Source organism: Euleptes europaea, chromosome 1 (assembly GCF_029931775.1).
Source record: "Euleptes europaea isolate rEulEur1 chromosome 1, rEulEur1.hap1, whole genome shotgun sequence".
NCBI lineage: Eukaryota > Metazoa > Chordata > Lepidosauria > Squamata > Sphaerodactylidae > Euleptes > Euleptes europaea.
This window is the reverse complement of record NC_079312.1, coordinates 73,252,031-73,275,867: the sequence shown is the minus strand read 5'-3', so window position 1 is coordinate 73,275,867 and position 23,837 is coordinate 73,252,031. Positions and strand designations below refer to the sequence as shown.

At 41.5% G+C, this 23,837-nt stretch overlaps 1 protein-coding gene across 1 annotated transcript in view; it reads right to left on the bottom strand.

Annotated features, from left to right (window-relative positions):
- DCAF1 (DDB1 and CUL4 associated factor 1) overlaps positions 1 to 23,512 on the bottom strand; it is a 42,397-nt gene extending 18,885 nt beyond the window's left edge. The window contains exons 1-17 of the mRNA XM_056855331.1: positions 23,390 to 23,512; positions 21,742 to 21,818; positions 20,346 to 20,419; positions 19,316 to 19,429; positions 18,035 to 18,172; positions 17,265 to 17,738; positions 16,701 to 16,802; positions 11,911 to 12,069; positions 10,975 to 11,154; positions 9,944 to 10,153; positions 9,528 to 9,697; positions 9,232 to 9,356; positions 6,603 to 7,869; positions 6,056 to 6,254; positions 4,126 to 4,208; positions 3,491 to 3,575; positions 370 to 603 (exon numbers count right to left, since the gene is read on the bottom strand). Coding sequence (XP_056711309.1) covers positions 370 to 603; positions 3,491 to 3,575; positions 4,126 to 4,208; positions 6,056 to 6,254; positions 6,603 to 7,869; positions 9,232 to 9,356; positions 9,528 to 9,697; positions 9,944 to 10,153; positions 10,975 to 11,154; positions 11,911 to 12,069; positions 16,701 to 16,802; positions 17,265 to 17,738; positions 18,035 to 18,172; positions 19,316 to 19,429; positions 20,346 to 20,419; positions 21,742 to 21,818; positions 23,390 to 23,499 — 3,801 coding nt within the window. The 5' untranslated portion in view covers positions 23,500 to 23,512. The remainder of the gene's footprint in view (positions 1 to 369; positions 604 to 3,490; positions 3,576 to 4,125; positions 4,209 to 6,055; positions 6,255 to 6,602; positions 7,870 to 9,231; positions 9,357 to 9,527; positions 9,698 to 9,943; positions 10,154 to 10,974; positions 11,155 to 11,910; positions 12,070 to 16,700; positions 16,803 to 17,264; positions 17,739 to 18,034; positions 18,173 to 19,315; positions 19,430 to 20,345; positions 20,420 to 21,741; positions 21,819 to 23,389) is intronic.
- Positions 23,513 to 23,837: the final 325 nt, after the last annotated feature.

Here is a 23,837-nt window from a genome sequence, read left to right as displayed (position 1 = left end):
TCATACCAATAAAGAACCAAGGTGCACTTTCTCAATACACAACTAAGGCCAAATTGCTGCTGATGCTTAGAGCAGAGCCCACAAGCCGGATCTGGCCCCTTGAGTGCTCTTATCTGGCCCGTGAGCCACCCGAGGCAGCCACTCCCCCAGTCCCCATCTGGGCTGGTGAGGCGTGGCCCGGCACAACCAAGTGACATTTATATCATATCCAGCCCTCGTAACAAATGAGTTCAACACCCCTGGCTTAGAGAATCCTACCTCTACATTTCATCAGACAGAACATTACACCAGATACTGCAATTAAATAATTTGCTTATCAAGCTGAGCTCTTTAAACTGTGCAAATCACAGTTGAGGCAAAAAAAGATACAATCTCTGTGTTAACTATAACCTCCAGCCCATTGGGATGGAATACGCCACTGATGGTCATATTGAATTTGTCAAATTTATGTATAGCTTGTGCAGAGCGGACATCCCAGAGGACACCATCATTTAGGACAAGGTCATCTGTAGGGTTAAAGGTGGCAGAATTCTTCTTGTAGTTGTTGGCAAGATCTGGGTTGAACAGAGTCAAGAGCTTGTTGCCAGACTGAATATCATAGATCTTTTAGATTAAAAAGGAAAAAAATGATTAGTCAAGATCTGCAAGAGGTTAGCATCCACAAAAAACAAGTATATGCCCTCCTTCCACCTCCCCCCAAAAATCCCTTCCTTGTGGACACTGATCTCCCCTTTGCTCATTAACCTCCAAAAAGTCAGCCACTGTGGGAGAATTAGAAATCATTACAAATGCTAATGTAACAGAGAACAATCACATACACGTTACTGTATGAAATTCCTCTTACTAGTATGATCACTGAATACTTTGCCTATTAGTTAGATAGCTACGCTTGATTTGGTAGCTTATGAACAGAAAAGGGGTTTATACTGCTTCCATCTTCCCTTTTAAAAATGCTATATTGAGGAACACATTTTTTTAAAACTGTTGACAAAGATTACACTTCCTGGACTGCCCCTACTGTCACAATCACTAGAAGCAAATTGCAAGAGCCTCGCCAATTAAAAAAAAAACTCCCTTCCTTCCTAGCCCAAGTGAAATCACTTCCATTAAACCTCTAACTGCTCTCGTGACACCTGCACACAGAGCTCAGCACACAGCTGTCACGAAATAAGAGAACTTGCACTTAATATATTATCTCCTTCGTTGAACTTACCACAACATCTCCCAGCTTTACACCAGGTACCTACCCCAAAAAGGCTCCTTTGCAATTGAATCGTGTGGAAACAGAAGCCTTTTTACATACAAGCAACATAGCTGCTCACTGATCAGACTATTGCTTCTAATTTCCCCAGCTATTCCCCATATTTGCAAGATGACCCTACTGCATTGTGGTGCTCAACATACTCGGATGTCTCAAGTCAAGACCCAGAGAAAAATTTTAACCGAGCTAAGGGCCTGCCAATTATTGTAGGCTGCTACAAAAAGCTTCCATGTAACACCTCATTATGTATTCCCAGAGATGTATTAAGAGTTTGAAAATGTTATAAAAAACATCGCTTTAAAAGGGTTTTTGGATGCCACGGCTAAAAAATGGTTGGAAGACGTCTTCATAGCTAAAGGAGCCAAAGTGCGGACAGTATTTTTTATAACAGTTTCAAACTCTTAATACATCGCTGGGAATACATAGAAAGTGCGAACAGTATTTTTTATAACATTTCCAAACTCTTGATACATCGCTGGGAATACCTAGTGCGGTAACAGCCACAGTGAAGAATGGTTGACAAAAATAAGAAGGAATGGTAACATTACTGGCACTTGCTGCTCAAAGTTTTTAGGGGTCCATTTCCTTTAACGACTATTTTTGTATACATGCAGAACTGGGAAGCAGATCTATTAATCACACTTTAAATATTTGCCTTTGTTTCTTTTACCCTTTCCTCAGATGCATTTCATTTATGCATATTCCTGAAATGCCAATTTCCCTTTGGATCCTGTGGGGTAGCTAAGAATAAACATTGACAACCTGTTGCCTCACAAATGAGCAGATCATGAGTGGAGATCAGATTTCCCTCGAAGGCTAACTGAAGGAACAGCAAGGCAACAGAGAAAGGTACTTTGTTTAAATGCAAATTTCTATGGAAATGAACAAAAGGGCAAGGGAAAATGCCAAGTATTTGAATAGATTTATGCTTTCTGACATTTCTACCTTCAAAGTAGAAAAGAGTCTCTGCCATTAATTCTGCCAGATACTGCCACCTTCAGAATACTCCTAACTCTTTGGAACTGATGTTAAGTTGGTGAAAACAGTGTAACCACTGATTCATCCTAATTTATCCCACATCAAAGAACTACTGTGAAGAGAATTAATCTTATAGATTCTCTCTTTTAAAAAAACCTTTATTTCTCCCAGCTAACAGGAAGCATTTAATGATCTACAACCACAATTCTATTAATTGCCAAGTGAATGCATTCTAGGAAGCGCCGCAGAAAATATCTCCTAAGTATTAGTCAATTCGGCTACATACTGATTCATTTCTCCTGCAAACAGGAAAATCATGCCACCTTCCCAGTACATCCATCCCTCATACTCCCTGAGAAGGCACTCCTGAGAATGGGGGACTTTTGGGAACAGTATGCACATGGCAGGGGTGGACAAGAGGAGGGAACCGGCAGCATTCTTTCCCCATCCTTGCACAAGCTTTTGTTCCACATCCACAGCTTACTTTGCTCAAGCAAGAGTGGAGGAGAAGGGATTCTGCCAATTCTCCCTTCCTGCTGAACCCCCGCCCCCTGCTCCCAAGAGTCCTACCATGACCTGGAGCAGAGTTTTGGGGTACGTGAGGACCTGTAGCAGGAAGGCTGCAAATACACTTCCTGTGAAGTCACTCTGTTCATAGGAGGATTTGATCCAATCCTGTAAATGCTCAATGGTAAGAATCATTACCCTGAGGAGGAACCTGTCCAGCTATTCGCAACATTAAATGGGACTATCTAGCCCAGTCCTAAGAAGCTTGTTCCATCTTTTGATCCCACTGAAGGGGGTCTAACACTGATGCCTGGCCTTCACGTTTGAGCTCAGCAACAGCTGCCTCAAGCAATGCCGCTGCCTAGACAGAGCTGTTCCACCAGCACACATTTTCCCCAGACCTCACTTTTCCTTCCAAACTATGAGCTGGCTCATGTTGCCCCTTCTGCAAGAAGTCCTCCTCCCCCCCCCCCACACACACACTCTTGAGTGGTTTGTTTTGCAAAGGGCTGCAGCAGGAAAGATCCATTCTGTTCACTGTTGTTGGGATCCACTGTTGCTTGGCCACACAATTTGTACTGTTTATGGCCCAGTGCTTCAGTTCCTCAAGTTCTTTATGAACAGCAGCCTCAACACCATGATTTACCCCTGTTCTCCATAAGATGTAGTGCTACTTTGCAAGCTGCTTCCAATACCTCATCAAGAATGTTTCATTGCTTCAGAGAATCCACAGGAGATACTTACATGGGCAATGTCCCCCTTTGTGCCAATGACCCTGTCCTGAGAATGCTTGCTGAATTCCACATAATGGTCGTCTGTGAAGGAGTGCCTGCACAGGAGAAGCAAATGCCAAATGAGGCAGCATAACACATCTTTTTTTTCTAGGGACATTTATTACACTTCTCTGTAGGATTTTTAATGCATCAGTGCATCACGTAATGAATGCTGGCTACTGAGCCCGTAGAAGGTGGCCATTTCCTTTCTACTATAAATGCTTTCCCTTCTTCTAAGACCATTTTCTACCTATTTATCAACAGCCAGTCGTGTACTTGAACAACACTGGGTTGAACCCAAATTTCATTTTCTACCAGCAGAAGGAGGCATGCGATATCCACCAATTCCATCCGCCCACTGCAAACCGCCACTCTTGAGTCCAGACCCCTATTCCTGAGGATCTACTGGCACCGGAGAGCAGAGCATTTGGGGAACTGCAGCAGGACGCAGGAAAAATTTCTTATTTACAAGCTGCGCTCTGCTTTGGATCTAACCCATTTCTACAATGCACTCAAGTCCATGAGCTTACAGCTTCTTAAAAGATTGCTTATTTTTACATTCTGGTCCATTTAGAACAGTGAGAGTAAATTAAAAGGTTTACCTACTTGATATCAAAGACGGACTTCATCCCCCACAATGCAGACAGAGGCTGGCTCCACGTTGCAGATGTCAGCAATAAAGAGCCATCCTGTGGGGTTGAAAGGGAAGGCAAAAGGTATTAGACACCTCTGTGTGGCACGATTGAAGAAGAATTCTCTGTGTGTGTGTCATTTTCTTTTGGGAAATCTGCTAAATGTGCCACAACAGAAGCAACATTTTGGATAGCTAGATAAACCACCACCATATAAGATAGCTGATTGAAATCACTTCTATGGCACAAAGTTTAATTATTATGCACAGTGGCACAGAAGGGTAACGAAACACAGAATTTCAATAGCTTTTGGTCAAAAAGTTGATCCTATTAATCTGGTCCATGGGAGACTGAAAGTGAGCAGCACCTGGAATCTTTTTCCACTCCTCCAATATTTGAAAATATTTTTTCACAAAACAGTAGTATTAAGATTGGCTTTCGTGTTTTCACTTCTCTTTAAATAAAGAATACTCACTTCAGCATCACCCTCCCAAACAGGTATCATTTTGTCTCTAGACACAGTTGTGATTCATCTCTCTTGGGCTACCTGTAACAAGCTACAAAGCTGAATGCGATTGTCAAGTGGCAATTTCCCCCCTTCCTGAGTTATACCTTCACACGCTTAAGCTGGAGATCTGAAGGCCTAGAGCAAGGGATAGGGAACAATGGCTGCATTCAGATTTCATGACAAACAAAAAGTCTGTGATGGGCACAAGCAGAGTTTGTGGCTGTGCTCGTACTCTTGCCTCACTCCTTCCCCCGCCTATGGAGCGCAAACAGTGGCTTCCTAATCTGGGAGGCCTCGAATCAAGTTCCAATCTGCCACCACATTTGAAACCAGGCAACAGGACAAATTGAACCTTTTTTTCCCCACTCCACAAACCAGGATTTTAAACACAAGGTTTAGAATTTGATTTGTGAAGCGGAAACAACACAAAACTGAAATGTGTCTAGGTGCCTATGCTCAGATCAGACACAGCAAAGCGGAGATGCATTCAAGGATTACCAAATTCATACGCCTTCAATTGAACTCTGGGCATATATCTGTTTGTCATGAGATCTTAATACAGCCTGTGACAAAGGACACCACTTACAAGGACTAACAGCCCATTCCTGACAGAAGCAGCAGCTGGGGACGGAGTGGCCGAGGCTCCTCCAACGAGGTTTCCTGGCCGCTGCAAGGCTAAAAAAGGGTATTTAAAAAACTTAAAATTCAAAAAAGGGGGGGAAAGCCCCATTGAAAACAGTGATGCTGAGCCAACTAAAAAGTGGTGTGGCACCGCTGTTGCTTCAGGGGGTGTTCCCGGGCTGAAAGGGATTTGGAAGCTGCCTAAAAGCAGCTCTGCCCCTGGAACGCCACCTCGGACTTCGGCACAGAGTCTTGCGCCACGAGGACGCCGGCAGGAAGCTTCGCCAGCATCCAAGGGCTGCACTGCTGCAGCGATCCGGGGTGGGGTGGGGAATAAGTGGCACTACACCAGTCCGTGCCAGTTTGCATGGCGCAAGTGGCACGGATGCCGGCGTAGGGGTCACATCGCCTCCTAAGGCGATTCAGCCCCAGCTTCAGGAATGGGCTGTAGGTATTATATTATTTAAGTAGACATTTAAAAAACCCTAAATCGAGGGTAACAAAAAAACATGCCTTGGACATAAAGAAGCCTGAACATAGGAGAGGTAACACTTTTATTTTCATTCTGCTTCTCGCCTTTGATCCTAAACAACCTTCTCACAGAGCTTAGCTGGTAGTTTCTGATGGGAGTGAGTTCTGGCTCAGAGAAACTTATCTATAATAAATTCATTAGCATTTAAAGGAGTCACAAAGCTCACAGCTAAAATAAGAAAATAATGTACAACAGGTACAAGAATCCACAGCAGCTTGTGAATATTCATGACACTTTGCCTACCCTGGATGGCTCCAGGTGCGTGATGGCAGAGTTGTGGCAACTGTAACTGGCCTCCTCCTGTCCACTGAAGACATTGTACAACTTCAGATGCCCCGTGCAGGTGCCCAGCATCAGGAACCGCTCCCGGGCAGAGAATGCACAACAGGTAAAGCCACTTTCATCTTCGTTGGCCTCCCGAAACACAGAAATTGGACGGAACCTGGGAAACGAAAGAGCAGCTAATTAAGAAAGCAAACTTTTACACGAAAGAGGGCAGCGCATATGAGGGCAACGAGCAAACTTTGAAGTCTGAAAACTGCGTCAGAAAGTTTGCTAGGACGGAAGTGTTCCTCTTAAAGGGAAGACAAGTTGCTGTACAAAGCTCCCAACATGGAAGTTGCTGCAGGTAGCTATCAGTAGAGCAGGACGAAGGACGGCATACAAAAGTCTTCAAAATAGTCACCAGGAAATCAGAGGTTTCTACTCCCACCGCAACGTCCACATGTGCACTGGTTTTTAGACGGGCTGGCCAAAAGAACCATAGGAATTCAGAAAACATCTTCCTTACCTGCTGAATATAAGGTGTCTATCAAAGCATCCACCATCCACCCCGCCATACTTTGGAAAGGCTGCCCTGCGGGTTAGACGCGAGGTAAAGTTAGTCGGCGCTTGGCGCCTCTGTTTTGGCTCTGGACACTGGTGGGGTGTAAAAAGAGAAAAGGGGGGGCAAGTAGCCACGGGGTTCTTGCAGCGAGCGTGCTGCTCCCTAAGGTACTCTGTGATTATGCTGTCCAGTGTGGGAGGGGAAGGGAGGTGCCTGTCCAGCTGCTTTTTGATAGCTGGGCTCTGGCTGTAGGCGCCGTGGTCGGACTTTTGCCGCAGCACTCTGATTTTCCTGCCATTGCAGGGAGACGGCCTCTCTCGGATGAAGCTAATCCTGCCAATCACCGGGGAGTTGTTGGCGTGAGACGGACCCGGGAGCGCAAGTGAGCTCTGGGGGGCAGCCTGCTTGGGCTGGGCATGGACAGAGGCGGCGCTGGAAGCCACAGCAGCATGGCCGGACAGCCGGGCTGAAATGCCATTCGCTATACGAGGGGTACGAGGCAGAGGCACGGGAGAAGCGGCGACGGCGGCGGCCACAGGGGTGAAGGCGGAGGAATGAGAAGCGGCCGTCATGGGCAGATCTGCCTCCTTTGTAAGGACCGTGGCAGTTTCCCCCAGCCCTTTGGAGATGAGATGGTTCCTGATCAGAAGCAGCAGCTCCTTCTCAGGGAAGGAAATCCTGGACTGGGCCACCACGTCTGCCTTCTGCAGTCGAGCCAGGGAGACGTCCGTTCCGATCAGCAAGGGTTTTCCTGAGACGCGCTCTATCAGCTCAGCCGCATACTTGCAGAACTTGACATGCTCGCTGCGCTTGTCCTGAAGAACAGGCTCCTTCATCAGCTGCTGGATCTGGCAGCTGCTGAAGAGGGGCAGCTTGCTGATGATCTGCCGGACCGTGCTGCTACGGGACAGCCCGACCAAGGCTTTGCAAGCCAGGGCTCGTATCTGGTCCGCGTCCGTAATGGGCATTTTTACAGACAGCAACGACAGCAGCACTTTGATGCCGTTGTTGGACTGCACCACGTTCCACATCTTGGCCAACGTGTGCTCGCTACTCCTGGGTGCCTGGGGAAGCTTACGTCGAGGGGTGCCGGAGATGAATTTGCCGATGCTGGAGATGCGATTGTCTGGGCCGCACACACAGTTAATGATGATCTGAAGGGCCGACTTCTGGATTTCTGCATCGTGGATGAAGAATTCACCTTCCGCAACTCCCAGGATGATGCTAATACCTAATCAAAAAGGAAGCATTTTCGCAATAATTAACGTTAAGATCTCACACTGGTCAATTAACATCGGAATAAGAAAGATCACATAGGAGGGGCTGGTGATGAACATGTAGATTTGCCTTATATTGAATGAGACCCCTGGTCCATCACAGTCAGTACTCTCTACTCAGACTGGCAGTGGCTCTCCAGGGGCTGAGGCAGAAATGTCTTTCACATCCACACCTTCTGCCTGGTCCTTTAAACTGGAGATGCCAGGGATTGAACCTGGAACCTTCTGCATGCTGAACAGATGCTCTAGCCATGGCCACTCCCTCTAATATAATGATTTCCCATACCAGCATACCTATTTCTCTTTTCCTCACAATATGGTAATCTGTTATCATTTCTCACACATAACTTCACTTCTTTTTTTTATTACCACCAGAATAGTGGGAAGCATCAGCCAAGTTAATCCTCTAAGTATAAGAATTAGCCCATTGACTGCACCAAAAGAAAAAAAAACATTCTGAATGCTTCATTCCTGGTCTCTCAAAACTGTCTTTAATGATGCCCAGAGGCCCAACAACCACTACATTTGATCTAACACTACCAGCTCCCCCCCCACCCCCCAAAAACAGTACTGATCCAGCCCCAGCACAAAGCCAAAAAGAGTTTCTTCTACACCGTTGGTTTACAGCCAAGCAATTTAGAAGCACATACTGTTCTGTGGGTTGGAAGAGGAACTGGTCTAGTGTCGCTACAGAAGTTGGGTATTGCACAAAGATTTAAGAGAAAGAAGCATGGATAAAGTGTGCATGTTCTTAAATGAAGAGGGCCACACACATCCTTAACAACCCAGATTAAAAAGAAAAATCTAGAATTCACACCATGCTTTTGAGGGGGGAGGCTTCCATCACTTAATTCTGCTTAAAATGCACCAGTAGACACTACCAGACAAATGAAACACTCAGGCATGTGTCGTGAGTCAGCCACGACAGCATGCATAAATTCCCTGCTCCCTACCAAGCACAAAGGTAAGAACAATTATCTTCCCTGTCCCACCATACTCAGCATTCCTTGTTCTGATGGAGCCCCGCAACCAGACAGTGCTAACTCTGTAAGCTATGGCTCTAAGGTGCAGCCAACAGGGGACAATAAAAGCAAGGGAAGTTGAAAATAGAACAGCATTCAAGCCTAAGAACAGTTCCACATCTGCTCGAGTGGATAGTGTCAGGCACCGACTGTTACAGTTACAACTTCTTACAGATCACTCAACATTCACCTCCTCGAATAGTGTCTGAAGGCCAACACTGACTATTTCAAGAACTAGCAAAGCAATTCATAGAATGATGAACATAAACAAAGAAGAGGCCAAATAGTACATACCCACAGTGGAAACCGTAGATCCTGCCTCATCCAACACATCCACAGGCTCTGCTAACTGTAACTGGATCTTTGGAACTACAGTAAGGATAGCCAGGACGTCCAAAGCATAACGTACTGTATCATTCCTAGAAAAGCAACGCATGAAATTATCAGACAAACGTTCACCATACAAGCCACCACACCTGTAGCTGTTTTTGGCTGGAAGAGAGGGCCCCCTTCTCACATGCTTGGACGCCTACCTAGAGCCACTATCAGCTCCAGGCACAAGGCTGTGTTAAACTTCATCATGCTCTCACCTGGCATAGTAGGTCTTCCAGTCACATGCTATTGAAATAAGTTGGAGCATAAGTTGTACACAGGACAGCTTGAGAAAGACCTCCGCTGGCTCCCAATACAGCTGTGCAGGTCCATATTCTATCAGAAATTCCATCATTTCTACAATCTGTTCATGATTGTAAGAACAAGCCTGCAAGAAGGAGAAGTAACAATACTTATGCTCAGAGTATTTTATTTTAAGCTTTCTGATCTGCCTTTTCAGAAAGACAGACCTTGTACACTTATAGAAAAAATGAGCATGGCAGCAGTTAATCCATGAAGCTGCCAAGGCATGAAAAACATCAGTTAAGTCCTGTATCCAACCATATTGATGAAAAGCCCACCTGTGAAATCCCCTGGTACAGCAGCAGCAAGCAGCTCATCTACCTCTACTCACCTTGTATGGAGGCTGCGGATGGACCAGAATGCCGCCCTCTGTGCGCTGGAGTGACTGCTTCACCTGCTCTACTTTGATAGCAAGATGCGCCTCAAAATACCTGCGCATGGCCATGCAAGTGTGTTTTCCGGTCTGGCGGCTGGCAAAGATCTCATCGTCACTTAACAACGCACCCTGGTCCTCTAGGTTTAAGATCTCAAGAGTGCTGATCTAAAAGGGAAACAAAACATTTTTTCCAATAATCTTGTTACCAAAGAGGTCCTAGATTCTCTCTTTAGTGCTCTTCAAAGACAGTATGACAGCATCAAAGGCTATCATTGCCATCACCACCAGCATCAACCAGTTCCCTCAATATATTTAAACATAATGTCTATGAAGAGTGAACAATAAATAGGATAAGAATGGGGGGGGGGAATTAACAATGCCATCCTAAAGCAGTTATCACCTCCAAAGTTCACTGACTTAGGAAGAATTTTCTAAGAGTTAGAGCGATTCCTCAGTGGAACAGGCTTCCTCGGGAGGTGGTAAGTGCTCCTTCCCTGGAGGTTTTTAAGCAGAGGCTAGATGGCCATCTGTCAGCAATGCTGATTCTATTACCTTAGGCAGATGATGAGAGGGAAGGCATCTTGGCCATCTTCTGGGCACTGGGTGTGTGTGGAGGAGTGTAGTTTTAAATTTCCTGCATTGGGCAGGGGGTTGGACTAGATGACCCTGGTGGTCCCTTCCAACTCTATGATTCTATTCTTCTTCTTCAATGGATGTTAGAAGGGGGTACCTTTGCTGATGATGGCACTGTAAGGGCCCCAAAACGATGTGATGCCAGCAAGAGCCACACAATGCAATTTATAGCTCTCTTTTGCTTGCACTGTAAATTACGTGGCAGAAAAGCATGACATCATGTAGAGGAGCTAAGCTATGACCACCAGAATATCCAACCTCACTGCAGAAACACAAGGAAGGTAGCAGTGTCCCTTTAGGGCTACACAGAGAAAACATTTTAGAATATTAAACAAAATTGCTACAATACTTGCCAAGTTAACCAGGCGTCGTAAGCCATCATGCCTATCAAAGAGCTCCAAGACTGCACGGAATGAGAAACAAATAGAGAAGAACATGGTAGCGTGGCAGCAGCCTGAGGCATGAGAGCACTCCATCAACCACAGGGTATAGTTCACAACATCTGATAATACATTGTGGGGATGCATACACACCTGTGGAACAAGACGACGTTATGGCAATCTTAACTTCCATTCATGCAAATAATATGCCAAGTCTGTGCTTTGCCCTCTCAGAATTCCCACAGTGATCACAGTGTAGTGAGGATGCTGACTAATAATTCAGCCACTTGCAATCTCAGCTACCACCCACTACAAATACCTTGAACCTCTTCGAGTCCTGCACTGGAAGCCACAGAAGAAACATAGAATGTCTGAAAAACTGTTTAATTTTTTTTAAAGAAGCTACCCTCTACCAATTTTTTCTTCTCCTTAAAAGCCTCCCTGCAATATCTGCATGCAACGTAGTCTACTCTCTACTGGTGTCACACTAATCAAACAAGAACATCAAACTGTCACTTGACAAATCATCTTATTAACAAGTACAGCACAAACACCTTGAAAATAATAACACCACAGAACTCCATCATGTGACAGAATTATCAAATCAGTACATTATGAGAAAAATGTGGTTATGGGAACCTATCCAATATGGAATGGGGAGGGGCCGTGGTTCAGTGGTGGAGCATCTGCTTGGCATGCAGAAGGTCCCAGGTTCAATCCCCGGCATCTCCAGTTAAAAGGGACTAGGCAAGTAGGTAATGTGAAAGACACCTGCCTGAGACCCCGCTGCCAGTCCGAGTAGACAATACTGACTTGGATGGACAAAGGGTCTCATTAAGTATCAGGCAGCTTCATGTGTTCATCTGTTCATACATGGAACTTTACAGCTTCACCATACTGGGATCTTACCCTCTCCATGGCATCTTGATTGTAAGACAAGTAATATAAGCACATGGAGACACCAGTTGCTGCCATGGAAGGACGAGGAATCTCCAATAACTTCTGTACTCCTCCATGAGCAACAAACTCTGTGGCAAACTTGTTGTGGAGCAGCAGGGATGCCAAGTGCTGTGGGCAGAAACACAAGAAATCAGTGTTGAAACCACTACTCACCTTTCTGTGCTGTCCCAAACAAGTGAAATGTGTTCCACGCTGCAAAGAGTGCTAAAGAAAATGAGACAACTTCGTCCTCGTGCATCTGTCAGCTTAGGCAGAATGGTTACCTAAATTGGCAATAAATACCTTCTAACTCAAATACCAACAAAACGTAATGAATTTTATTAAGCTATGCGACCCAAGTAATACACAATATAAATACCCACACACATTTAAATCAAACTTGTAAGTAGTAGGATTTCAAATAAAAGTCAAACATGAGAACTTCCAAGGAAAGAAGGAGGAGGAGTTGGTTTTTATGTGCCAACTTTCTCTACCACTTAAGGGAGACTCAAACCGGCTTACAATCACCTTCCCTTCCCCACAACAGACGCCCTGGAGGTAGGTGGGGCTGAGAGAGCTCTAAGAGAGCTGTGACTAGCCCAAGGTCACCCAGCTGGCTTCATGTGTAAGAGTGGGGAAACAAATCCAGTTCACCAGATTAGCCTCCGCTGCTCATGTGGAGGAGTGGGGAATCAAACCAGGTTCTCCAGACCAGACTCCACCACTCCAAACTACCGATCTTAACCAGTACACCATGCTGGCTCTCCTCCCTTTTGTAGCCCATTTGAAATATGAAGCAGCAGTTTCATCTCAGCGCAACACCATAGTCAGAACTCTGGAGAAAGGAATTGTGTGTCCCATTAGCTTCAAGCGAGGAGCTGAGTAGAATACTACATAAGAAGCTCTTCTATTGTAGAAGCATGGAACTGACAGACCTATGTAAGCAATGGAACGGCCTAACTCATCTTTGAAATAGTTCTTGCAAGGCTTAGCACCACACTGAGCAAATTGATTGCAGCTAAATTTGTAACTCTTTATGGTGTCATCTGTTAGCAAGGAAGGAGTGAGGGCTGCTTGCCCCTAGCCATGAAGCAGGTAGGGACAAGCCCTAGCAACACAGAAAGCTTTTTCTATCGGCCAGCAATTATAATCGCAGGCATCTGAAAACAGGATCTCCTGGCTTGGATACATACTTTGCACAACCACCTGTTAAACACCAGCTTGTTTTTTAAATTGTTGCAATTACTTTGCTTTATTTCTGTTTTAGAAAGATAGAAGAAAGATAGAAAGATAGAAGAAAGATAGAAAGATAGAAGAAAGATAGAAAGATAGAAGAAAGATAGAAAGATAGAAGAAAGATAGAAAGATAGAAGAAAGATAGAAAGATAGAAGAAAGATAGAAAGATAGAAGAAAGATAGAAAGATAGAAGAAAGATAGAAAGATAGAAGAAAGATAGAAAGATAGAAGAAAGATAGAAAGATAGAAGAAAGATAGAAAGATAGAAGAAAGATAGAAAGATAGAAGAAAGATAGAAAGATAGAAGAAAGATAGAAAGATAGAAGAAAGATAGAAAGATAGAAGAAAGATAGAAAGATAGAAGAAAGATAGAAAGATAGAAGAAAGATAGAAAGATAGAAGAAAGATAGAAAGATAGAAGAAAGATAGAAAGATAGAAGAAAGATAGAAAGATAGAAGAAAGATAGAAAGATAGAAGAAAGATAGAAAGATAGAAGAAAGATAGAAAGATAGAAGAAAGATAGAAAGATAGAAGAAAGATAGAAAGATAGAAGAAAGATAGAAAGATAGAAGAAAGATAGAAAGATAGAAGAAAGATAGAAAGATAGAAGAAAGATAGAAAGATAGAAGAAAGATAGAAAGATAGAAGAAAGATAGAAAGATAGAAGAAAGATAGAAAGATAGAAGAAAGATAGAAAGATAGAAGAAAGATAGAAAGATAGAAGAAAGATAGAAAGATAGAAGAAAGATAGAAAGATAGAAGAAAGATAGAAAGATAGAAGAAAGATAGAAGAAAGATAGAAGAAAGATAGAAGAAAGATAGAAGAAAGATAGAAGAAAGATAGAAGAAAGATAGAAGAAAGATAGAAGAAAGATAGAAGAAAGATAGAAGAAAGATAGAAGAAAGATAGAAGAAAGATAGAAGAAAGATAGAAGAAAGATAGAAGAAAGATAGAAGAAAGATAGAAGAAAGATAGAAGAAAGATAGAAGAAAGATAGAAGAAAGATAGAAGAAAGATAGAAGAAAGATAGAAGAAAGATAGAAGAAAGATAGAAGAAAGATAGAAGAAAGATAGAAGAAAGATAGAAGAAAGATAGAAGAAAGATAGAAGAAAGATAGAAGAAAGATAGAAGAAAGATAGAAGAAAGATAGAAGAAAGATAGAAGAAAGATAGAAGAAAGATAGAAGAAAGATAGAAGAAAGATAGAAGAAAGATAGAAGAAAGATAGAAGAAAGATAGAAGAAAGATAGAAGAAAGATAGAAGAAAGATAGAAGAAAGATAGAAGAAAGATAGAAGAAAGATAGAAGAAAGATAGAAGAAAGATAGAAGAAAGATAGAAGAAAGATAGAAGAAAGATAGAAGAAAGATAGAAGAAAGATAGAAGAAAGATAGAAGAAAGATAGAAGAAAGATAGAAGAAAGATAGAAGAAAGATAGAAGAAAGATAGAAGAAAGATAGAAGAAAGATAGAAGAAAGATAGAAGAAAGATAGAAGAAAGATAGAAGAAAGATAGAAGAAAGATAGAAGAAAGATAGAAGAAAGATAGAAGAAAGATAGAAGAAAGATAGAAGAAAGATAGAAGAAAGATAGAAGAAAGATAGAAGAAAGATAGAAGAAAGATAGAAGAAAGATAGAAGAAAGATAGAAGAAAGATAGAAGAAAGATAAAAGAAAGATGAAAGAAAGATAGAAAGAAAGATAGAAAGAAAGATAGAAAGAAAGATAGAAAGAAAGATAGAAAGAAAGATAGAAAGAAAGATAGAAAGAAAGATAGAAAGAAAGATAGAAAGAAAGATAGAAAGAAAGATAGAAAGAAAGATAGAAAGAAAGATAGAAAGAAAGATAGAAAGAAAGATAGAAAGAAAGATAGAAAGAAAGATAGAAAGAAAGATAGAAAGAAAGATAGAAAGAAAGATAGAAAGAAAGATAGAAAGAAAGATAGAAAGAAAGATAGAAAGAAAGATAGAAAGAAAGATAGAAAGAAAGATAGAAAGAAAGATAGAAAGAAAGATAGAAAGAAAGATAGAAAGAAAGATAGAAAGAAAGATAGAAAGAAAGATAGAAAGAAAGATAGAAAGAAAGATAGAAAGAAAGATAGAAAGAAAGATAGAAAGAAAGATAGAAAGAAAGATAGAAAGAAAGATAGAAAGAAAGATAGAAAGAAAGATAGAAAGAAAGATAGAAAGAAAGATAGAAAGAAAGATAGAAAGAAAGATAGAAAGAAAGATAGAAAGAAAGATAGAAAGAAAGATAGAAAGAAAGATAGAAAGAAAGATAGAAAGAAAGATAGAAAGATAGAAAGATAGAAAGATAGAAAGATAGAAAGATAGAAAGATAGAAAGATAGAAAGATAGAAAGATAGAAAGATAGAAAGATAGAAAGATAGAAAGATAGAAAGATAGAAAGATAGAAAGATAGAAAGATAGAAAGATAGAAAGATAGAAAGATAGAAAGATAGAAAGATAGAAAGATAGAAAGAAAGAAAGAAAGAAAGAAAGAAAGAAAGAAAGAAAGAAAGAAAGAAAGAAAGAAAGAAAGAAAGAAAGAAAGAAAGAAAGAAAGAAAGAAAGAAACTAGCTGATTCTGGTATTCCAGGATAAAGATTCCAGGTATTCCAAACAGAAAAAAACTGTCCAGTGAATCATTCACTTTTACACAAACCTTTCTGCAAACCTTTTTGTTAAAGTTATAATTTATCATATTTTAAAACATTTTCATTGTTTTAAAGTAGCAGTTCACTACCTTGTTTTCGTGATTAGCTAAGTAACAACCTGCTGATATCTTTTTTGTGCTATTCTAATAAAGTTAATACTTGATCAACGCCTGACAAACCCTTTCTTGGCCAGTCAACCTTAGCGCCTGCTGCATGAAGCAGCTTTGAACGTGTCTTCATAAACCTGGTACAGTGTAATTGCTAACAGAGCGACAAAGTAGGAGATCCTTCTCACAGCCTTAGCTACCAATTGCAATAGGTACAGAACAACACTGGTCTGTCTTACAGAGCTGAGGGATTACAAGAAGACAAAGAGATGTGAAGAGCTCTGAACACTCCAAAGGACTGCATAAAAGGCATAACAGCAAATGCCAAAGAGATATTGATGCTGCAAAATTATTTTTGCCTTAAAGTAACATTTGTCATCATCAGAAAATATGGAAACCTAAACCACACAGAGGTTAAAAAAGGCATTTGAGTAAACACACCATAGCTAGGATCAGAATCAATATTAAACCTGAATATACCTGCTCCTCAGCACTTTTGCAACTGTAGGTCTGGCATAGCGGAGCACTGGGTAATGAAAGGCCTACCCAAAGCAGTTCAGAAGAAAAATATTTTGTGCGAAGTGTACTCTTTGGCCAAATTGCAACAGGAGCATTTCGCAAAGTAGTACGTTCGCAAAGTCTACTGCAACTTCTGCGTCAGCTCATCTACATGGTTCCAAAGCCATTCTCTTCAAGTTACAGACAGTAATTGGCTCAGTACCACCACCGGTGAACAAACAGCTTACTATATTGTAATTTACCTTTAGGGCTTCAAAAGTGAGTAATACATCATTGGTCCGCTTCAAATCAATATAGAACATCATCAGTTCTCTTGATCCAAGTTGCATGAAGATGGGGAGCAGCTGATGGGAGAAGTAAAAGATTTGCTTAAAGCCCGAAAATATATTAGAGGTCAATTGTCACTAACACTTTTTCTCCAGAACAACTGGGATCTCTGCTGAGGAAACAAGCCCTTGTATTTTCTTCCTGTTCAGTTAACAACTTCTTACCTGATTTTTTTGGGAGAAAGGCGGTGAGCCAAGAAATACATAATAGTTGTTCCCTGTTCCATCTCTGTGGTATTTCTCTTCTTTCAAATGAATGATGCTCACAACATGTTCTCATTATTATAGAGGAACATCTCGTCTCAGTACAAAACGGCAATGGAGTTAAACAACAGTTTCAAGCCTTCTCATACTTTCAGGCACTTTACATGATGCTCTGTGCATTTCCTGAAGTGACCACGTTGTTCCTCCCTAACACAATTCAATACACTCATAAAAAGAACCCAGACCCCACCTGTTTTACCCACTTGTTGTACTCACCTCTTGGTACTCCCCTAGAGGAGTCAGGTACTGCAGAATTAATCTTTGCTCTATAGCTGGGGTCAAAGGGTACAAGTTATAGTTCGTGCCAACCACCCATGGAGACATCTCTGACCAGCTGCTATTAGACAGTTCAACAAACATCTTTTCTGGCTCTGAAGAAAAGCCCAGTTTTTGTTTTGCTTTCCGGAAATTCTCTCTTTCGTGTTGCTTTCCGGACCTTTTCGTGGCAGAGTTTACCCGACTGCTTGTCTTGTGGCCTGAATCAAGATTAAACGAGATTTCCATGTCCCCTGTAACTTCCTCCTGCTCACCATCCACAGCCATCTCTCCGTAGTCCATGTCCACAGCCTCTTCATCGAGAGGCAGAAGAGGATCTGAGGGCACTTTCCTGGGACTGAGCCGCTTGTTTTCCTGCTTTGTATTCATTTCATTGACCTGAAGCTCTCGTAAGCGTCGAAGCACAAACGCCACCTGTCGCAAAAAAAAGGCACATATGCGTCACTTCCCTTCAAGCAGCCATCCAATTTACTACAGTTTTTGAGTTCCTGTTTTGAAATGAACCACACTGAGCACAGTTCCCGCTACCACAGAAGTAGGCCGAGACATCCTAAATCAGTAACAAGAACCAGGGTACAACTATGAGCTTATTTCCTTTATTTGAAAAATATAAACATGTCCTAGGCAATTAATGTGCAACTTTTCAACATTTCGCCAGGCAAGAACAAGCACTTGTGCCGATGGATAAATGCCATTCACACAGTTATTACCAGTTGAGAATTCTCATCTCTGTAGTTGGCTGCAATATCTTGGTTCTCCATGGCACCTCCTAGCAATCCAGTTGCATACGTTCGCAAAGGCTGATCAGCCTCTCGGGCCCACTTGAAAAGATTCTCAACAATGCCTTCCTGAAAGACAGACATTATCTTTTTAAATTCTCGCTCTATAGCCCTTAAGGTTACAACTTGCTCTACAACTAACGCAAAGAAAGTCAAGTAATGAGAATTCTATGAGACCTTGAAGCATTTCCCAGGAAGAATAACTAACATTGCTTAGCATGGGTACTTTACACAGTAATTCTGATTGACTGGCTTGTCAAGCATCACACTGCATTTATATTAGTAGGAAAAGTTTTTTGTTTTATACTGTTAATTGCTTTACACATCCCAAATTTATATTAACAGTATTATTAATCTAACAGTCCATGAGTGATGCAAAAATACAAAGGATTTACATCCGTGGACATAGCCTTGTTGAATATTTTTGCTGTAGCAGCTCCCACTGGTGAATGACAAGACCCTTATAAACCAAACCACCACTTGCTTCTTCAGCAATGGTACCTGCAATAGCAAACACATCAGAAAAAGCTCTAGCTGTGCACAGATTCTCCCTTTTATGCTCATATCACTTTTTTGGGATCCCAGCCAACAGCTGCAATGCTACTTAAACTTAACTTTAACATATTACTATAAAGACATCAGCAGAAGTCATGGTCTTGGAAACTATGGGGGGGAAAAGGTTTACTACTTTCCACAAAATAATTTAACTTATAATGCAGAATTACCACTTGTGGTCACCGCTGGCAATGAGAAACTGCTCCCAGGTGAGCCGGTGGTGAGAAGGAGCCTCTGACTTACAGAGTATTCCTTAGCGTGAATCTAGCCCAGTGAAAAGCTCTTATGTTAACTCTGGCCATGATTGTTTCCTATGTGTGTTCTTTTAAAGTTGCATCATTGTTTAATTTTCTTTAAAAACACACACACCACTTTTGGGATTTTTCTTTTTTACAGTGTTAAAAGAAAGGAAGGTTTTGCTTTTCAGTGCAGACTTTGGGCTTCCTCATCCACTAGAACTGTTTTCTCTTGCATTCCAGAAGCTTCAACTACCAGGCTGGTAATGGTTTCTAAGAAAAAGCAAGCAAGCCCTTTAAATATGATTAACTACATAGATTTCACCCCAAAAAAACAACAACAGCAAGAAGACTGTGAAAATGTTGAATGTGATGGTCAGGATTATCTACATATATAGGAGTATCTTCCTATATGCAACACCTTTTCCTGAAAGACAACTGCAGTCTCCAGCCCAGGCATGATGTCCAGGAGGAGTCGGCAGGCAGCCGTGTTCAAGGGTGGCTCTCTGCTTGTCATCACGTAAGCATTCACCAGCTGAGGAAACATCAAAGACAGAATTAAACCAGCACTCTTGTTCAGTTAATAGTTATCCCTACAAAAACGTAAATTAAGATTGCGGTCTTTGACTTCCTACCCTATTTTACACGAACAATTTACTGTGTCCTTTACTGAGAATTTTGTTTCTGTAACAATTCCTTGACAAAAAGTTTAAAAAATAGGAATATCCTAACATCCAACTTTAGTATAAGCAGTCCAACCAAGTCTTGCAAGCCCTTCAGAATAAGTGAAAACAAATGAGATGATAGTAATAAGAGCATCTATTAATGGAACAAGTTCAAGGAAGTGATTTTGACCATCTTCACCTGCTGAGTGCTAGGGGACTATCCACAACTGCATACCATGCAGCACTGGAGGCAAGTCAGACAGAGAAGAGAACTCAACAGGCAAGAGTATGAAGAAAGGCGAACCCTGATGAGCTCCACTCCTTGCCACAGCTCCCCCCCATGAAACATGGCATACTTTTGCAGATTGCCCCCAACCCTCAGCAGCAACTTTAAAGAATGGGCAGGGGGCTACTGGGGCAATCACTTCCGTAACCTCACAACATTCATGGAAGCACTAAATATTATGTCTGTAAGTACAGCAAATGGTCTGACAGGTACAATCCTTGCAGTTACAGCCTTCCAAGTCCATTGAAGTCAATGGGCTTAGGGGGTGTAACTCTGCTTAGGAATACACTATAAGTCATGCTGCCTTCCCTCTGCATCAAGGTTTGTTTGTTTTATTCTCAGCAAAATACAACTTTGCTAAATCAGAATTTAAATCTATTTAGGCATTATCATATTAAGGCTACATGGTACACCTACACGCCTCTAAATCCCTGGTAACAGAGACGACGATCGATGACTGCCTGCCAGCTACAAATGAACTGAGTAAATAGTAAACCTACCGCATTCATGAAATCATCATTTTTGAACAGTATTCTCAGCAAGTGGCCAAGCATACAGTCTGGATCTGCTCGACCTGGGATGGGTAAGAAAATTACACACCCACGCTTAACAATTAGAACAAATAAGCAGCAGTAATCCAAAGAAAGTCAAGCAAATACAGAATGGCAAATTGAAGTATATCATCAACTCCAAGTGTTTGAGTTGACAGTGAAAGAATACTTCGCATGCTACTTTTCTCTACATACATTTTTTAAATTGTGTTGCTATAACATATTTACTATATTGTACAAACAGTACACAAGTTTAAATATAACCAACCAAGCATATGTGTGACCATCATAATTCACAGATGGAAATGTTGATTATGAAAAAGAAGGCCGAGCTGGGGCATAACGTGTCACAGGAACATGAAGAGAGAAAAATATGAAGGATACAGAACTAACCAGTTCTCATTCTTTCCATTTTTGCAGTTAGGCATTAAAGAGTTTCAAGAATCCAATCAATAAAAACCCAACATTTCAAATGGCTATACAAATAGTATCCTAGGTATTCTTTTTTTTAAAAAAAAATGCACAATGAATATCCAAATCACCAAGTCAGGAAGATCTTCTGTTCACAAGTCAATGAATGGAGAGTACTGAGATTTCAAGTTTTATAAAGATAAATGTTTCTGGTGACTCATGCTGCACAGCACTTTTGTAAACTCAGATGCAGCATGTGCAGGCAAGGGAAAAGAAGGCTGCACCACTTACTTTTAAACATCAATATCAGGGGGAAAGGAACCCACCACTTAATAGTCCTGCATCACTGGCGTATCAGGCCTTGACCTGTATTCTATCTCCAGGACAAAGGATTCCTCATTTTCACTGAGCAACCTCTGATATTCCACATGTATGTATCAGTAATGAGCAAACTGTGATGACACAGAGAAATACCTTTATTGGCTCTTTAACTGGCAGGCTAATTCTTTATTGTACACCTCCCATTATACATTTAACTCCAGCTTCAGGAACGCACAAAGTTTATTTCCAGATTGTATGGTAAAGAAGAGATTTCAGAAGTTTCATGAGTTAAAATCATTTTTTGTAAATGCCTTAATTGTACTTTTAAGGAGAGTACCAGTAGAACTGACAGGAAGGATTTAATCACTCAGCCAGTTCATCAGCCCAAGTGATTACATAAATTTTCAAAGACTTGATTCACAATTTTCACCCTACATGTATTCTTAGAGCATGCAATTGAAGCATTTTTAATGCCACTCACACTATCAGTCAAGAGTTGGATACAAGCCTAAAATGTAATATCAGATAAAATTGTGCAGCTTTGTCAGGTTTTTTTAAATACTATTAAGAAGCAGATTAAACCACATCTGCATAAGCTGTCATGACATCTTACCTGGATGTCTGTCATCAAATGGATCTGGATCTCCCTTACGGTACTCTTCAGTTTCTTTCTCTATTAACTCTGACATTCTAGAAAGGGAGAGAAAACAATGAGCCCTTGGTCTCCCCTTCCCAAGAAGCTTCTCCTTAAATGCCTAAAAAATACACAAAAAACTCCAACTGTCTAACAGATGACCAAGACACACAAGACTAACTCAGCAAGGGACCGCAACAGAGACTGAAGAGCTGCCCCCTGCTGAAACAAAATCTGCTAGGTTTGCCAGGGCCCTCTTCGCCACTGGTGGGAGGTTTTGGGGATGGAGCCTGAGGAGGGCAGGGTTTGGGGAGGGGAGAGACTTCAATGCCATACAGTCCAATTGCCAAAGCGGCCATTTCCTCCAGGGGAATTGATCTCTATCAGGGAATTGATCTCTATCGGCTGGAGATCAGTTGTGATAGCAGGAGATCTCCAGCTAGTACCCGGAGGTTTTGGCAATCAAAACAACAACGAGTGCCCAAAATGTAGCTACTGGAAAATCTCAGGCACTTATGGCAAGAAGCAAACACAATAGTGCATATATCCAAACTGTATTCTATGCAAAAGCATAAGCACAAACAGTAAAATAAACAAGCACAAAGTCAATTATACATTTTGCACTGTCACAAATATCAGAAATTGAACCTCATACAGTCCTGAATGAGTTTACAATGATGGTCCGTGGGACTCAGGGTCCTTGAAGCAGAATGAAGAAAGCCAAAATAATTCTACAGGTTCCCTTTAAAATAGGGATTGTGGTTATTATGCTTAGATGACGCAGATTCGCCATCCGTCTGTTAAGAAAGGCTATGTGCCTACGATTTGGGTATATAACTTTGCTTTATGATATTGTTTATTTCGTGCTTTGTAACTCCGCGGAATTTTCTCTAGATACTCATGAGCACTTACGTTTTTACAGAACACATGTTCTGAAGAATTATAAAGTTGAATGCCAATGATGAAAAAGCGAATGTGAAATAGGAACTTACCGGAGACCTATTTTGGCTTTCACCATCTAGCTGCAAGGACCTGTTGAGTCTTTTGGCTTTCTTCATTCTGCTTCAAGGACCCTGAGGCCCACGGACCATCATTGTAAACACATTCAGGATTGTATGAGGTTCAATTTCTGATATTTGTGACAGTGCAAAATGTATGATTGACTTTGTGCTTGTTTATTTTACTGTTTGTGCTTATGCTTTTGCATAGAATAGTTTGGATATATGCACTATTGTGTTTGCTTCTTGCCATAAGTGCCTGAGATTTTCCAGTAGTACCTGGAGGTTGGCAACCCTAAAATCTGTGCTGCTGAGAACAGTGCAAGTCTTGCTATCAAGAACAGAGGCTGTCCCAGTGATGCAGCCACCAACACAGAGTCAGCTGGAAAGAGCTTGTCTCTCAAGGAGCTGCTATGAAAGGAAATATCTTACGACTGTGATACTTTATTATTATGGACTGGCAACAACAATGACTTGGCTCCACCCTTCCCACCATTTAAAAAATTATCCCTGCTCTCCTCATTTCTGCAAACTTTTAAAATTCAACACTTACACAGAAAACAAGGGTAAGTACAAGCATGTGAAGAGTAATTACTTATTCTTTCACATATACTCAAAACCACACTCACCGAGTAAGGATGGGGACCATGTCCTGCCCGCTGCCATGCTCTTTCTCCCACTGCTCCAGCAAAGCAGTAAGCTCAGCCTTGGAATCCAGATACCCAGAACTTGAAGTCATGACTCACCCTAAAGCGAAAGGGGACAAGCCAAGACAAAGCTGGAAGTTATTTAACTCTAACTGAATACCTCAAGACAATGTTTTTAAATTCTGAGTGTTATCCATATACCTAAAAATGATCAAAAGATCAAACATAATTATTACATCTTCCTCTGGCCTTGTAGGGGATGGCCTTCACAGACAGTCAGTGAGAAAAGTCAGTGTGATGGCGGGATGACCGAACTGGACTAGGGCTGCAGAGAAGTGCATTTCAGTCCACAGTCAACCACAAAATGTTTTTGGGCAGCATTCGGCAAGCATTAGGGTGGATAAAAATTATTTTTTAAAAATTAAAAATC